The 17,599-nt window shown below is 45.6% G+C and overlaps 1 protein-coding gene across 1 annotated transcript in view; it reads left to right on the forward strand.

Annotated features, from left to right (window-relative positions):
• NPAS2 (neuronal PAS domain protein 2) overlaps positions 1–17,599 on the forward strand; it is a 420,609-nt gene that overhangs the window by 393,085 nt on the left and 9,925 nt on the right. The window contains exon 19 of the mRNA XM_078658025.1: positions 627–813. Within this exon, the coding sequence (XP_078514151.1) occupies positions 627–813 (187 nt within the window). The remainder of the gene's footprint in view (positions 1–626; positions 814–17,599) is intronic.

Consider the following 17,599-nt stretch of genomic DNA (forward strand, 5'->3'; position numbering starts at 1 on the left):
GACCACCTCTCTAGCCGATCCTGAATTAGTGATATGAGTAAGATGGTCTCTGAGTGTTAAACTGCAACGCCCCATCCTATGATGTTTGTTAAATAGTACACAGTATAAACACACTTTCTATTGAATTTGTTTGCAGTCTAACGTTCCTACCTATTGTGTTTATCAATGCACAATCTAAAATCCCTTTCTATTGTATCTGTGGGATGTGGCAACATAAAAATCCCTGCCTACTGTATTTGTCGTGGTTACACCTTGCAAAGTCCCATCCTTCTGTATATGTCACAGGATCTGTGTTCACAATGTTTCTCTAGCACTTATGAACAATGGAACTACTTTATACATGGGCTGACACAACTCTTACCCAATGAAATGCGGTAAAGAATATCATGTAAGGGTTTCCAATCACCCTCCTCTATACTGCTTTTTTAAATTATTTTTTGTGATTTCATGAGCTCACACATACAGAAGAAAGGGTTTCTAGCCGATCCTAAACATAAGGAAGAAAAAACATTGTCTCCGTCCTGAGTAATATTTGTATATATCTGTTTGTTTTCGCCAAGCAAGGTTACTCTAATGTTAGTATGGATACGCGTTATCTCCTCAGTTTGCTGCTTGTCTCTTTATAGGTACTCTCAACATCAAATGCATAGGAGTGCAGAGGTGCAAACGTCTGATAACAGCACATCTATTGTCCTAATGGGCCAAGCCCTCTTGCATTCCAGATTAACAGGACAGCAACCATCACAATGTCAGCCTCTGCATCTCCAGCACCAACACCAGAAGTCAGAGCAACAACAGCACTGCCACCTTCAGGTGAGGTGAAATCGTACTGTGTTCATGTGGGGCCCTAATCAGAGAAAGGTAATAGTCTGTGCACGTTCACGTTCACCAACACATTAAAAACCTTTGATCACATGAGTTTTCCAGGTAAGTTATGAGTTCAAATGAATGCCCACAAACAGAAAATCTTGTCCCTCTGCTTCCGATCTCCTTAAACAACAACCATTTTACCTTCATGGTTTTTTAATCCATAAACAAACAGTTTGGATTTAACAGCATTTGAAAGTAATTGTGATTTTTCTTTTTAATCATCATACTCTTTCGTCAGTCCTTTACGCCTATTGCATGTACAGGAGATCGATGCAGCATCATTCACACCGTTTACTAAATTAAACTTATATTAAAATGATAAAGAAGAGGTCATAAGACACAATTCTGCAGTACACATCTAGAGAATGGGAAAGGCTGAGTTAGTTCAACATTATTACAATTCTTATTGAGGCATTTGAAATCGTGTAGAGACAAATCAGGATGTTGAGCTGAGGCTTCTCCGCCCCTTTCTCTGTGGATGAACAACAATTTGTACCTATTCACAAATGAAAATATGGATGACAAGTCTATGAAGCTAGAAATATCAGGCACTAATTGCAATTATAGTAGGAAGACAGTAATATGACTTAGGGCCTGATTTAGAGTATGACTGATGAGTTACTCCTTCAAAAAAAGTGACAGATATCCCAGCCACCTTATTATGAGTGCATTATATCCTAAAGCACTTGTAATAAGGCCAACAGGACATTTGGGACGTTTGCGTCATAGGAACATGTCCACCAAATTCCACATCAGACTCTTAGGTATTGCTCCACTGTTCCCAAACCTCGTAAACAGCGTAATTGTAAATTCCCAAGTAAGCCCAGTTCTTTAATCTCCATAGCAGTATGACCTAGGAGGTAGATAAGGTGGCCATGCTTCATGTCCCTGCTCTGTTTCCCTTCTGGCATATAGGCCTTATCAGGGTTCCTTTCCCTGCCACCTGAAGAGTATCACACTTGATAATTGCATTATTTACAGTCTACAACAAGGGAGTTCCTAGAACTGGACAATCTACTCAAAGGTCTACAGAGTCACCATCCTGATCAGGGTTTCTATGATTGTGCCTTGTATTTCTCATGAATCATACAAATCTAAGGGGTGAAATATCACCTTTCTATCTTTAGCCATCTTCTTGTATGAAGCTTTCCTCCAAATAATTAATTCCTAGGATGACTTGGTTCTTTCCGGACTTCAAGAAATTCTTCTTTTTCAGTTTTACAAAAAAAGCATCATGTTAGGAATAGAGAAAAATGTGTCTCCTTATTCAGCTTTTCAAATACATTCAGGGGCTTATTTACAAGCCCCTTCCTTGCGCTGCCAGTGCATTACTTTTAATATGGAAAAAAGTGACATACCGGCGGTGCAAGGGGCTTGTAAATAAGCCCTTCAATATAGTAATTGGAGAAATAGGTGGTCATGGTATTGTTATATGTGGCAGTAACTACTTTCTGCCTACCAAGGTGACATCAATGCAGTCTCATTTCTTAGCATGTTCAGCCACGAAGCAGGGATGTAAATTACACGAATAAATAACAGATCTAATATTAACCCGTTTCATGCGTCGAACGTTCAGCGCCAGTGCTGAACGTTCTAAGAAACGGGTGGGGCCGCGTCGGCCGTTGGACGTGCGCAGCACTATGGAGGTAGTGCTCGCAACGGCCGACGGCAGCACTAAAGGGGTTAAAAATATTATTCAACAGTTTATGGTTACTGTCTACACATAGCACCAGAGCAATGGCAGGCTTTCTCTCCAGTGCACTGGCTGCAAGGGGCAGCCAGGTACTCAGAAAATGAGAACGCTAGAGGTCTAAATTAACTGGGGCACTTTTTGCGACTTTTTGCTTAACACCGCATTGTAAATAATGCCCCTATTCACACAACACTTAGCGTAAAAGGGACGAGCTGTGGGTGTTTTGCCGCAACACCCATTGCCTTTTGATGCTGCCCCATATTTACAAGGTATGGGGCAGCGTCAAAAATAAGACCATTGCCTGGTCTTTAATAGGCGATATGAGGAGAAATGTTTTATTTCTCCTTGTATATTGCTCTTTCCACATGTGCTGTATTCTGCAGCACACATGAATAGAGTAAATCACCTGTTAAGATTGTTTATATGCAGGAAGGTGTCCCTTCCTGCACATAAACAATTGCCCCTGCACCACAGGCACCCTAGAAAAATGACGCTAGGGTGCCTGCTCTGGCACTAAGGCAGCTTTTTTGGCGCCAGCACTAGGAGAAATGCAGAGGTGTGCCGTATTTTTGTAAATACGGCGCATCCCTACATTTTAAGAAAGTCGGAGCACTGCTTTACCAATTTTGGAGTAACACCGTGCTCCGCCAGTTTATTGTAGATATGCCCCTGAGTCTGCAATGGAAGTGAGCTTCACAAAGCTGTCTTAAACCTCCGTATAGATTTGGCTAAGTATTCAAATTCGAGATCACGGCAGGTGTTATAGGGTAAATGTAAAGACACAGCAGCACAATTATCAGAGTTGCATTAAAGATGTGAATTTCCAGAACTAACTGTGGGTAGATAACGCATTAATACTAGCTCATGATGGGCCTGCCTTAATAGTAGTGTGGGGAACAACCTCTGCCTGACACACAGAATGGATGTAAGCCCACAAAAGGCTTTGCATAGGCTAAACAGGCCTCTCACACTCTGGCTACCTAGTAAACTAAATGGGTTTTGGACCACTGCAACAGCAGCAGGATCAAAGCACAGATAATAATAAAGGGTGGGACAGAGACTGAATGTGCTCACTGGGCTCAAGTCGCCTTAACTTAAAATGTTCTTGGTTAGTCCTCTCACGGTCTCTTATGAGATGTAGGAGGGTTTCAAGGTCCTGTCAATACGCATAATGTATCTCTAAATCGACCGTAGAGGAGTAGCAATCCTCTATTTTGTCGGAAAAATTATCGTTAGTCATCCTCTCAAAAACATGCTAATTTTGCTTTAGTGGAGCCAAGAATGCATGACCAAGCCAGTGTTTATACATTTGGTTGAAAGGAAATTCACAAATAAAACACAAATCCCACTTCAGCAGAGGTGATTGGCAAAGGATGTTACTGCAGCATGGAAATAAACTTATCTGCAAATAATAAACCCACGGAATTCCAGCCACTGTTTTTTGAATGCAAATAGGGTATTTTTTTAATGCAAATAATTCATATAAAATAGCCTGAGATACCAGATATGGTTTGGATTTGTTTATTTGTTTAATTTATTCATTCTTTTTTGGCTTTTGGCTTTGTGGCTCGGATTGACCCATTGGGAAAGAAATGAAGTGTTAACTATTCCGTAGAATGTGTTAAGAAGCTTGTTCGACCCGACAGGACCACTGTTGTTACACCTTAAACATTGCCCAGGTTCTGAGGGATACTGGGTTACCCCATTGTGAATTACTACATCAAGTGAGCTAGGCAGCACAAGGCACTCAATCAGCATCCTTCAACTTGCTCATCAGACCGGCCACAATGAAGCTTTCTCTTAAATACAGTACCCTTACCTTTAATACTAGGGCCCATATTTATCTTTTTTTCACGCAGTGAAATGAAGAAAGCCACCTTGCTGCCCTGCGTGAAAGGGGAAGGGCAGGAAGGGGCAGTAGTTAACATTATATGGGGCATTCCTGTCCTTTCCTAGCTCCTGCGCACTTCTGGCTGCCTGGCGCCCATACAGGCACCCTTGCGTCATGCTGCAAGGGTGCCCGCGTTGTAGGCAGAGTTGGTTTGTGCAGGAAGGGGCACCTTCCTGCCCAACAACAGTTCTGAGAGGCATTTTCCTCTTTCTATGTGTGCTGCAGAATGCAGCATAAGTAGAAAGAGGAAACAACAAAGAAAAATAAAGGTAAGTCTCCTTGTTATGCCTCAATTAAGGAGATGTAGCATTTTGATGTATTCCTATGTCTATCACTAATGGTAAATCAGGGAATGCCCCAAAATCCATGGGTGGATGCGTAGGAACACCCAACTTCTACCCATGGAACACCTTCCTGTGGCAGAGTAACACACAGCAGTGATTTTCGCTGCCTTGCTTTACTCCAGATTTATCAAGCCATGTTGATAAATCTCACTTAGTTTTTTGCGTCGCCCTTGGGCACCCTTGCACGGTGCAAGGGTGACGAAAAACCTTGATAAATCTGGCCTAGAAGAGCTTCAGAGCCAAAGTCGCAGGGGACCCCAAACTGGGAAACAATAAACTCCATGAAGGCTAACGATTTGAACTGTTTATTGGTAACAGGTAACCCAAGTTCTAGTGTCTCCTTGTAAAACGCTGATGTAGCTGGCATATTGTTCGATTTCGAGTGGTTTCAGAACCTATGATTACACAAATACTATTAACCAGCTTTCTTACATAATGCTCCACTGGGGGAACCTGAGGAATATTTAGATGTGTGTAAAAAAAACCTCAAAGGCAATAGCATAAAGGCACTTTTTTGCAATCATTCATGTGGCAACAGCAAAGAGGGGCACCACTGCTTATTCCTGGGCCGCTCGAATTATACGGCAAGGGGTGCCAAATAATGCGGCAATGTTATGTAAATTATGCAGCTAGAAAAGGTACATTCTGTGGAATAATGCAGAATATTTTATGATACTATTACTTTATACTTTAGCATTGTCTGTGCATTGGTTGCACCTCATGTTTACACCCACATATAGCAATAAATATTCAGTGAATCTTTTCAAATGGCCTTACACTCATGGCAACATGTGTCGCTGCTTTTTTAAATAACTTTTGTGCGGTTTGAGCTAGAAACTAATTTATTGTTTTGTTAAAATCTGCAGATTATGCAACAGATGATGTATTATGTGGCAAATGCGGCTACTATAATTATACATAAATTGCTGCGATCGCACTATTGCATAATTCCAATGGCCATGGAGGTAGCAGGAAATCTTTTTAGAGTGACTGCATTGTTGTTGCATTTAGGGAAATTGAAACCACAATGCAGTCATTTAATATAGATTTCCTGCTACCTCCATCTCACTGCACTTTTTAGGTCGAGGGACTGTAGGCTTGGCCATAGGCCAAGACCGGAAGTACGGAGAATTATTGTTACTTAGAGTGGCTGCTTTATCCCGCCTCTCTTTTCGTCTCTCCTCCATTGGCTGGCTTCCTAAACAGAGGCCAGCCATTGGAGGAGAGATGCGTCACTCCGATTTAGCCCCGTCTTTTTTCGGATTCGGGGGCATACGTTTTGCTGTTCTTTAGACAGTGACGTAGTCTGTCACTCAGAACCACTAAACCACGCCCCCAAATCCGAAAATTTTCAGAAGCTGTTGGCCGCCATTGTTGCCTGTCCACCGCCGAGTCTTCAAGTGCAGAGAGCCTCCTCCTCGAGTCGCCCGCGAGCCTGAAGGCAGCACCGCAGTGAAGGTGAGCCGTTTTCCTGCCTACCCCGGCCGTTGCAAACAGCGCTTGAGCCCGCGACGTGCAGAGCGCTCCTCGTGCTCCACCCCCCCTTTGACTGCGCTGCACTCCAGCCGCCTCGCGCTGCTTTCCTCCCTCCTAATCCTCTGGCTGGGCGATTAAGCAATCCTCTTGCCTTCTTCCTCCTGATTGCACTCGTGTTTTTCTTGTCTTGCCTTCTGCCCCGCTGTCCGTGTATGTTTCCCGCCCCCCTCCCGCTGTCCGTGTCTAGTCCCCGGCTAAGCCCCAGGCGACCCCTGCGAAGATCAAGACCCCTCCGCCAAAGTCCGAGGCGACTCCGGCGAAGGTGAAGCCTCTGGTGAAGCCCCAGAGCACTCCGGCGAAGCCCAAGTCGCCAGCAGCGGCCAAGTCCCAGCTGCCATTGGTCTCGGCCACCCTCAAGGTCCGGACACCGCCTCCTACCAAGACCCCCTCGCCGGCGACGTCCCGGTCACCACCTCCTGCCAAGTCCAAGCCTCCTGCCACCATGAAACCTCAGTCCCCTACCCCAAGCAAAAATTGCCCTCCACCTCTGGTCAGGTCGCCCCCACCTACAAAGCCTCAGTCTCCGACACCCCGCCACAGAAAAAGTCCCAGCCCCCGGCACCCCCACAAAAAAGTCCCAGCCTCCGGCACCCCCACAGTTGAAAAGTCCCAAACACCGCCACCGTCCGACACCTCCTCCCCGCGCCCCGCTGCAGGCGCGCACCCCTCCTCAACTCTGACTTCTGCATTTATTCTCCTTCCGATGGAGCTTGCACATAATTCCCTCCTTGTTTAACTCCTCGCGCCTGAAAGCTTTGCAGCCTTTCTGACTCATGGAAACTGTTTTAGCTTCTCCTTCTCGAATGTTTTCATTTAATTTACGGATCTCTTGTCTGCGTAGTGTGATACTCAGCAGCGTTCTGTATTCTAAATATTCAATCCGACATTTAAAACGTGTATTCGTTTAACTACAATTTGTAATGTAAAACATATGGCAGTTATATCAACAGTACCGGTCCAATCCAAGTACAGGGGCTTCGGTGAGTGCCAGGCGCACAATGGCGCGGCTGGCAAGGAGCCAAGGCCCAGGCAAAGCTCCATTGCTATGTCCAGGTGGTCAGGCTGGCGAGAAAGGGGGAGGGGGGGTGGACCACTCTGGCAGTGGGAAAGAAAGTAAGATGGGAGCCATTCAGCAACATAAATAAAGAGCTTAGGAGGCAGAGAGAGCGACAGCTGGTAATATCACACACTCTCAATAGTAGTAATCCTTGACATACAAGCACAAATATGAATGCTGTTGTTCTCGAATTAAGATCAACGCTCTCATCAGAGTAGGAGCGGGAGCCACTTTATGACCTTTGTGCCTAAGCTTGCATCGGAGAAAACTGAAAGTTTGTGGGGCATTGTATGGAAATAGCTGTTTAAGAAATCCGTAGTATGCAGGCCAGGACAAGATTCAACTCTGTGCAGCGCGGTACACGGTCTGTGTCTGGGGAAGAAGCAACAGGATTGGGTTTTTTAGAACTCGTAAATGCAAATTTTTGTCAGGTTGTCGTCGGGGAAATTATATGAGAGTGGCTTTGCCCCGTGGCCTTGGTGAAATGTAGCATCATTTTTCGTTGTTGGGCAGCACTAAAGTCCCTGCTCTCCATGTTCTGAATTGCGTTTTTAGGGCTCGGCGACGTCACCACTTCGTCAGAAGTGGGGCGGAGCTGCGAGCCGTATTGTTAAGGGGTTTCTGGATCGTGCTTGAAAAATTCCTCAGTGCGCGAGCATTTTCAGTGCTTTATGTTACCATCTTTATGGTGATTGGTCCTCGCGGTGCCGTTTTTGTAATACCCTTAACGCAATAGGCCATATATATTTCCAGTTGGGCATTTCCTGCATTTTGTCTGCGGTTACGAGCGCGGCAGTCCATAAATATCAATTAGGAGCTGTCAGGGTGCCTCGGTAAGTGAATCCAGATGGCCGGGGCACTTTCACCATTCAGCAGTGAGTTTTGCGGGCGCGTGCGAGAAACCAGCAAATATGGTGTTTATAAACGTAAATGTTTCTTTATTCTTCTATTTTTTTATTTATCCGTGGACATTTACAAGTTGATTAAAGTGAAGCTTTTACAAGGGCATATGAAGGACATCTGGACTTTGCGGTCACTCGGCAGAAATGTGCATTTTAGTTAAAAATTACCTCTGTAAGAAACACCCATAATATGTATAGCAGGAGGCTTTAATTCCAGATTGTGATTGCAGATTCAGAGTGCAGATTGTGAGTGCAGAGTGCAGATTGTGAGTGCAGATTCAGAGTGCAGAGTGGAGAGTGCAGATTCAGAGTGCAGATTCAGAATGCAGTTTGTGAGTGCAGAGTGCAGATTGTGAGTGCAGATTCAGAGTGCAGTTTGTGAGTGCAGAGTGCAGATTGTGAGTGCAGTTTCAGAGTGGAGAGTGCAAATTCAGAGTGCAGAGTGCAGATTCATAGTGCAGATTGTGAGTGCAGAGTGGAGAGTGCAGATTCAGAGTGCAGTTTCAGAGTGCAGAGTGCGTGTGCAGAGTGCAGATTGAGAGTGCAGATTGAGAATGCAGAGTGCAGATTCAGAGTGCAGAGTGCAGATTTAGAATGCAGATTGAGAATGCAGAGTGCAGATTCAGAGTGCAGATTCAGAGTGCAGAATCAGAGTGCAGAATCAGAGTACAGATTGAGAGTGCAGAGTGCAGATTGAGAGTGCAGAGTGCAGATTGAGAGTGCAGAGTGCAGATTGAGAATGCAGAGTGCAGATTGAGAATGCAGAGTGCAGTTTCAGAGTGCAGAGTGCAGATTGAGAGTGCAGATTGAGAATGCAGATTGAGAATGCAGAGTGCAGATTGAGAGTGCAGAGTGCAGATTGAGAATGCAGAGTGCAGATTGAGAATGCAGAGTGCAGATTGAGAATGCAGAGTGCAGATTGAGAATGCAGAGTGCAGATTGAGAATGCAGAGTGCAGATTGAGAATGCAGAGTACAGATTGAGAATGCAGAGTGCAGATTGAGAATGCAGAGTGCAGATTGAGAATGCAGAGTGCAGATTGAGAATGCAGAGTGCAGATTGAGAATGCAGAGTGCAGTTTCAGAGTGCAGAGTGCAGATTGAGAGTGCAGATTGAGAATGCAGATTGAGAATGCAGAGTGCAGATTGAGAGTGCAGAGTGCAGATTGAGAATGCAGAGTGCAGATTGAGAATGCAGAGTGCAGATTGAGAATGCAGAGTGCAGATTGAGAATGCAGAGTGCAGATTGAGAATGCAGAGTGCAGATTGAGAATGCAGAGTGCAGATTGAGAATGCAGAGTGCAGATTCAGAGTGCAGAGTGCAGATTCAGAGTGCAGAGTGCAGATTCAGAGTGCAGATTCAGAGTGCAGAATCAGAGTGCAGATTGAGAATGCAGAGTGCAGTTTCAGAGTGCAGAATCAGAGTGCAGAATGAGAATGCAGAGTGCAGTTTCAGAGTGCAGTTTCAGAGTGCAGTTTCAGAGTGCAGTTTCAGAGTGCAGATTCAGAGTGCAGATTCAGAGTGCAGATTCAGAGTGCAGATTCAGAGTGCAGATTCAGAGTGCAGTGAGTGCAGAATTCAGAGTGCAGGGTGCAGATTCAGAGTGAATGAGTGCAGAGCGCGTGTAGAGTGACAGTGAGTGCAGAGTGACTGCAGAGACCGCGTGTAAGGGTGCAGGGTGCACATTGTGTGAGTGTGCAGAACGAGTGTGCAGTATAAACAGTGTGTGACTATGCAGGGTGACATTGGGAGTGTGTGGGTGAGCAGTGTGTGAATGTGTAGGGGCAGTGTGTGAGTGTGCATAAAACACTACACACACATACACCACACACACACCACACACACATACACCACACACACATAGCACACACACAAACCACACACCTGACTCTCTCAACACCACACACTCGTCACCACTCACCACAACACACTCACCACCACACTTTCTCCCCAGGCTCACCCCCACAGACTCACCACCACACACTCACCAGTACACAGAAAACAACACACACAACACCACACCCCCAGCCGTCAATGAATGCTTTCACCATGCACAAACACCAACAACCACCAATGTACGCTTTCACCAAAAAGAAACTCCACCATGCATCCGTGCCGCTAAACACCCACGCACACAATAAACAATGTCAGTGCAGCTTTCACTAAACACACACACACACCAACAGCTGACAGTACACCAGCCACTCTTTCAATTGGCACAATCATCAGCACACATTACCATATACAATGCCATTATCTCAAACTCAAACAAACCGAGCCCTAATGCATTCCTAATGCTTGTTTTTCATTCTAAGTAGATTTTAAGAGCAGTGATGCTCAACTATATTCATGTTTTACAGGCCTGTTTAATGCCGCTAACACCCTTCATATGTGTAAGAAAAAAAAAAGTAAAACGCAGAGTAAGCTCATAAACACGTTTCCCCTTTGTCCCACCTGTATGCAGCCTTTAGTTTGTCTGTATGTATCTATGTATTTGTTTTGTAACACTCTCCCTTGAGAAAATAACCTCCTTGTATTGCCGACGGGAAGGCTTGTGCTAAATAAATCCACATAGTTGCATTCCTTTTTTTTAGGTCTCGCCCTGGAATTAGCATCCAAAGGATGCTTCCAGGGACGGAGACGTATAGTCAGCTGTCTGGAGGGAAGGACGGACCAGAGGGTGCACTAGCATTTCCTCTCCTGGATTCGTCTGCGCGAACGCGCACGTCGCGTCTGCGTCCCGCGCCGTACACATCGACTCGCTCACACACCCCCTATCCCACAGTCACACGCACGCACTCCAAGACACATACACACACACACGCACGCACGCACGCACACACGCGCACACACACATACACAGGCCGCCCCCGCCCGCCCGTACATGCTTTCCCCCCCTCCGCCCCTCCGCCGCCCGCCCGCCCGCCCGCAGCAGAAGCTCAGCAACGCACTCACCGGCTCTCCTCAGCTGCAGGGCCCGGCAGCAGGACTCGTCTTCCCTCATTAGGCACCGGGGCGCAGGGTAGGCTCCTGCCTGCTCCGGTGGTCCCAACACGGCTCCAATCGCGGCTCTTCCGTGGGAGGCGGGGTAGGCTCCCGCCCTCCTACTTCCTGTTTCCGGGTGTCGCGCCGGCCTGCCTGACTTCCTGGTCGCAGGCCGGCAGAGTAACGAGGATGTTTTGCGGTATGTATTTATTTGGAAATGTCCTACCATTGATGCGTAAAGTACTAGTTTTCTTTCTAATATACAGATAGATAATTCTCTCTTTTCACTTCTCGTAACCGGACCACTACTATCTATGACAACTTCACAGCCAGTGACATCTAGTGCAGTTTGATCGTCACCCATTCATGATTCTTCACAATGCTGTGAAGTGATACCAAAGACAGACGTGCCCAATACTAAAGAAAGTAACGTAATCCAAGAAATCTGAATTCAGCAAATGAAATTCAATATTTGAACAGTTTTAAGATTATTAGTAGTGTAGCATGAACAGTAGCTTGCAATACATTAAAAGAATTGGCTAATATTTCTATATATAAGATTTCCCTTTTGGAATAATTGATAGCAGCTAAAGCATACAACTGACATCAGCATCTCTTAAGCACTGACAAGGACTGTAATTCACCCTCACTCCCGTCCCCTCAGTATCTCCATCTTAGGGATAGGTCACATGGCATGCATCAGTATGACATGATACGTTTATTTCATTATCAGCCGCAGGACAGCTTGATCTGCATGACTAAAGACCATGGAGCAGTATAGGTCCTTTTACCTACAGGAGTACTCTTATGTAGTACGACCGCGCTGTAACTGTAGTAAGTAACGTTCTAGGCTTTCAGTGAAGCTTGCAAAAGTCCCTTTAATCATGGAATAACATTTGTCACATTTAACCCCAGTGATGTATGTCAAAAAGACAAATGCACAGAGTCTCTAGACATTTGTAGTGCTGCCCGACTGTCTGCGCTGAGTGTGCAACCAGTCAGTGAAACTGCTTTGGGAGAGGGTTTCACAGTCAGTTGATGAAATGACACCTGATAGTTTTCACGGACTAACAACCTGCGATCACTCTTTCGCTTTCTGATTCTTTTTTTTTTTTTTTAACTCTGACGACTCCTTTGGTCTAAAGCGTAAGGGAAACAAAACAATTTGTCATATACATCTAACTGAAAATAACTTTAAAAAAATTACAGAAATACTTACATCATTTCTTGGGGTGGGTGATTCAGAACTGTACTTTCCAGCACCCATAACCTAGCCAAGCACTCCTGAACATTAACACACATCGTACTTGTCTAGCAGTCTTCACAGTCATGTCAAAAACAAATGGTTGTTTAAGATAACGTACACAGTAATTTCTGATGGATTGTGTACTTTCACAACCTTCAGACCCAAAATATAAGCCGATGCAGTTAGTGAAGGATGAGATATGATGGTTTGAAGGACACTCCAACAGACCTGCACTGGCCACATTCTGGAGGTCTTAAGAGAGGTGTATCTAAGCATTCAAGGTAGACATATAATCTGAAGGCCGCTTTAGAGTTTCAGGGTCCAGCTTCTCCTTTGACTTATTCCTAAATGATGGAGGAAGCAATGGTCCTGTGTTGAAAATATGTAATGACGCTACTGAAAATAACAAACGGAAGAAGTGTCTTTGTTTTAACCAATTCTCATGACCTAGTAATCAAGATGGATGGCTCTATCACACCTTTTGGCTGTCTTCTTTTCAATTTCGTGATTGCCTACCCAAATGAAGGAGGAATTCAGGCCCATGGACCGTGTGAGGAGACAATTTGCACACACAAGCCATATCTATGCCATTGCTGGAGTACTCAGTCACTTTAGCACCAAAGTAACTAAAGAAGTGCTTCGGTCCTGCACCCATCCCCACTTAAAATGTTGCTAACAAGGATTTTTTTCTTAAGTGAGCCCCTGGAAGTTTTGAAGTGGCTATTGTGCTTTGTGAGGAGTTTCTTATGAATCATTTCTTTCCAAAATCTCAGGATCATCTTGTTTCTACACTGAAAGTGGGATTTCAGATGGGAAATCTTTGCCTTCTCCTTGGCGGCCCACGCAGAGTCTGATAGGATTGCTTGTCTGACACTGTTATATTTTTTTCTTCAGTAGTTTCTTAACAGCAGGAAACCACATCCAGCGTTATAAAAACAAAACGTAACTACTGCAAAAAAAAATAGCGAATGCCATTTACAATACTAAAAGCTCAAACTTATCCTAATGCGAGACCTATTGCATTGCAAATGCTTGTAATATCCATTTTTTTACTTTTCCAGAAACGATACTGACGCACTTGGGTGTAAAACATGCCCTAACGTATCACAAACTAATATAAACACGATTAGTCCTTAGCTGCATTCCTATATTCATTAAGTATTTTGTAAATTAAAAGTGGTTGCTCTGCTGTTAACATACAAACAACTCTGTATGGTAGTCTGATGCACTCTGGGTCCCGGTTTGTGATTTTTAAAAATTACTAAATTAAATGTATATTTTTTTATATAGCGCAACTAATACCGTAAGGCGTCTAGTCGCTTTTAGGGTATTTAGTGAGACTAGGCTCATGTTGCACCTGAATTGCTCCAAAAAGTGTCCATTTTCTTCCCTGGATTCCCCATCGCCCTTTAAAGACCCCATGCAACTGGGCTATGGATTGGAGTGGCTTTTTTATGGTCAATCCGATATGGCGCCTGCCGTGTGTAACGTCGAAAGGCTGGGTGTTGTGATTAAATCGGAATTGAAGAAATACATCAATCAAGACTACCTCTGCATTTATTATTATTTTTTGTTCTTTGTACTATTACTTACAGTATTTAACACTGTAATAAGAAGACGTGTGCACAGATCCCTATTGTATCAACTGGGCTATTGAGCAGTAGTCCTTTTCAGCTGAAGAATTAAGCAATCAGGCTTGTCCAGGCGACTTCATGCGCGCTCTCATGGCACAATATGATCCGTGGCGATAAAAATCACCCTGCAAACAGATATTTCTTTTGCACCGCCCTCGTTCTTCCAACAACCCCTCTCCCCACCCCAATCGCTCTGCCTGGTAATAAGGTGGCTGTTGAAAAGAAATCAAGACATACAGGCATTTTAACCGAGCAGAGCCTCAAAGCAGAGGGCTGCTGCTGGCAGTGCAGCCTGCTGGGCCGGGTAAATCTGTGTTATCAGGCTGCATGTACAATGTCATTTTCCTGACGCCCCCACCCTCTGTATATTTGGCCTCCATTTTCTCCAGTAAATGTTAGTACCACATGTTTCTTGTGCTTGCTCTCCTGCCCCCTGGCTGTGCTTGCTCTCCTGCCCCCTGGCTGTGCTTGCTCCCCTGCCCCCTGGCTGTGCTTGCTCCCCTGCCCCCTGGCTGTGTTTGCTCCCCTGCCTTCTCGCTGTGGTTGCTCCCCTGCCCCCTCGCTGTGCTTGCTCCCCTGCCCCCTCGCTGTGCTTGCTCCCCTGCCCCCTGGTTGTGCTTGCTCTCCTGCCCCCTGGTTGTGCTTGCTCTCCTGCCCCCTGGTAGTGCTTGCTCTCCTGCGCCCTGGTTGTGCTTGCTCCCCTGCCCCCTGGTTGTGCTTGCTCCCCTGCCCCCTGGTTGTGCTTGCTCTCCTGCCCCCTGGTTGTGCTTGCTCTCCTGCCCCCTGGTTGTGCTTGCTCTCCTGCCCCCTCGTTCGTTGTGCTTGCTCTCCTGCCCCTGCCCCCTGTGTGTGGGTGCTAATGCAATAGGTCTCGCATATGCAAACGATTAAGCTATTGGCAATGTAAATGACAATGCCATTTATTTATGATTTTTTTTAAAAAAGAATGTCATGAGCAATGCCAATAGCTCTATCTTTAATAATGCCGAGACCATTGCATTGTAAATGCTTGTTTGGACAATTGCACCCAGGACACGACCCACTGCCCTAAAGAACGAGAACCAGATCCTGTGTGATGTCAATAACTCCAATGCCCACGCCCACGCAGACCTATATCGATGCGCAGGAGATACACACTGTTCTCTTGACACATGCGCGGTGCTGCGGACTCTGGATCCGGAAATGGTCGCTGCCTAATTACACACGAAGCAGGGTATATCTACAGGAGTGACGGTCCCGACACACAAGATCCGGGCCGGCGTATGGAGGGTAGGTGCGAGCAAGCTCCGTTTGACCTGCAAAAATGTGAGTAGAATTGTAATTGGTGGCTTTAACTGCTGGCTGTCAGGAGTACTGCGAGCCTCTGAGCATTGGCTCATGTGGGGGTTGTATCGACTTTAAAATCCCTCATGTATCTTTGAACGGGCATTTTTCTGACAACATGTAGCCTTTAACTAATAGTGCACCGTCTCCTTTTTAGACCGTGAGTCGACGGTACAACCGACGCCGCCACCCATGGAGTAATTCTCCGCTTTCATAAGTGAGGTTTCCGATTTTGTTTGGGGGCGCATTATACTCTTGCCAGGATGTATGGGCTACCGTGGGAGCTGCTCATGTGGTATGCATTTACTCTAATGTCAATTGGAGGAGTGCGGCACTGGATCACTTACGCTGGTAGCTCTAACGGACATGGCCATTGTGTGTAGACGGAGGTTATGAGAAACTTTGGTAAGTTGGCAAAAGACAATACCAGGTTGGGAGTCCTGGACTGTGACCGACATGGCCCCATGTTGTTTGTTGATACTGGGGCTCCACTTACCATGGCCCACAGGGGGCAACTGCCGGGTCTCCACCTCCTGGTTACCTACTTAACCCATAGGACTGATGTCATCTGTACTACATTCGGCACAGACTATGACTTTGAACTCTGTGTCTTTTAAATGTTTCCTACATCCCTTTTTATCTCTCCACTGCCAATTGTAGGTTCTCCTGGAGAGAAGATAATTTATCTGTTCACTGCGGCGCTCTAATAGGAGCATAGCACCGCGTGTACCTCTAGCAGAGGGGGGCAGCATTCATTCCCCCCCCCCACACTTACACACACTTTTTAACCACACAACCTTTGTCTTGTTAGGTTTTCACACTGGTCCTGATGAAGTGCACTGGATCAACCTGACCACGCTAGCGCGAAACATGTCGACCTGACCACACGTTATGTTACCCAGGGTACATTAATACCCAGATTGTAACACACAACCTCATCTTTTTTTTATTATGACAGGGGAACTCAAATTTAACTATTAAAATGACTGCTTTCTGGCTTCCCCTAGCCATTTTACCCATACCCGCACTCATCTTACGGCTGCTCACTTAAAATATCTCCGCCAAAGCGACCCTTCGGGGGACACGTAGGGCATTGCAGTGTCGGCCCGACGAGGAGCACCGCCCGATGACGAATCATGACATCCTTCGGGGTGTGTGAGGGCAACAAGAGACAAAGAGTGTCTTTCCCCTCCCTCCCTGTTGTTCACATTAAGAGGATCCTAGACCGAACCTAGTTTCTTTCTTTCTTTAGGATCTCCTCTTCCCTCTCCTTTTTCGGGGTGTGTACGTGACTCCACTGCACACTTCCCAGATGAACAGTGACCCCCTTACTTGATTATAATGTCAATCAACATTGCCATATATGACACTGAGGAAACAATTGTGTCATATTGCTAGCACCATGTGCCTTATAAGGACCTGCACTTTTCAGTATCGTCTACTCGACAAAGGTTTCCAACACAGTGACTGTGATTTTAAAGGGAACAGTCTAAACAACCCTTTCCGTGTTGTTTACTATGCCTGTCTAATATAAAGGCTGCAACAACAGCCAAATGAGGCATGTGTACACTTGTGGTTTTCTAAGGGAAGTATTGCAATGAGGTTGATAGCCCAGATCACACCTACAACTAAGCAGTAGTTCATAGACCATACTAATTCCAAGGAAGTTAAAGAAGCTATTTAGCTGATGACTCGCCTAAGCAGGCTGCCGAAACCATGTGCATAAACGTTGGCAAAAATACACGTTATTCGCAAGAACCATGCAAGTCTTAAACGCTGACCGGCTATTCAGAGAAAGGGTGGCAGCAGTGATGGGTCCCTGGCTAGGGAAGGAACAGCAACAGAACCAACCACATCAACCCTAGAGCATCCCACACCGCAAAATACAACACAACAAGGAAGTTAAGGGTGGAGAGACTCATCCCCAGGACGAACATCCTCCAAGTGCCTAGCATGGTGTGCATATCTCTCATAGAGCCGTTTAATGTTGTGGGTCCCCCTTGTGCGCATGCAGCTGAATGGAAGGTGTGGCTAGAAAGGCTAAATCTGTACTTTACAGCCACAGGTGTTGAAGAAGAATGGAAATGGGTGCTATTAATCCATTTGGCAGGAGTCAAG

Source organism: Lissotriton helveticus, chromosome 8 (assembly GCF_964261635.1).
Source record: "Lissotriton helveticus chromosome 8, aLisHel1.1, whole genome shotgun sequence".
NCBI lineage: Eukaryota > Metazoa > Chordata > Amphibia > Caudata > Salamandridae > Lissotriton > Lissotriton helveticus.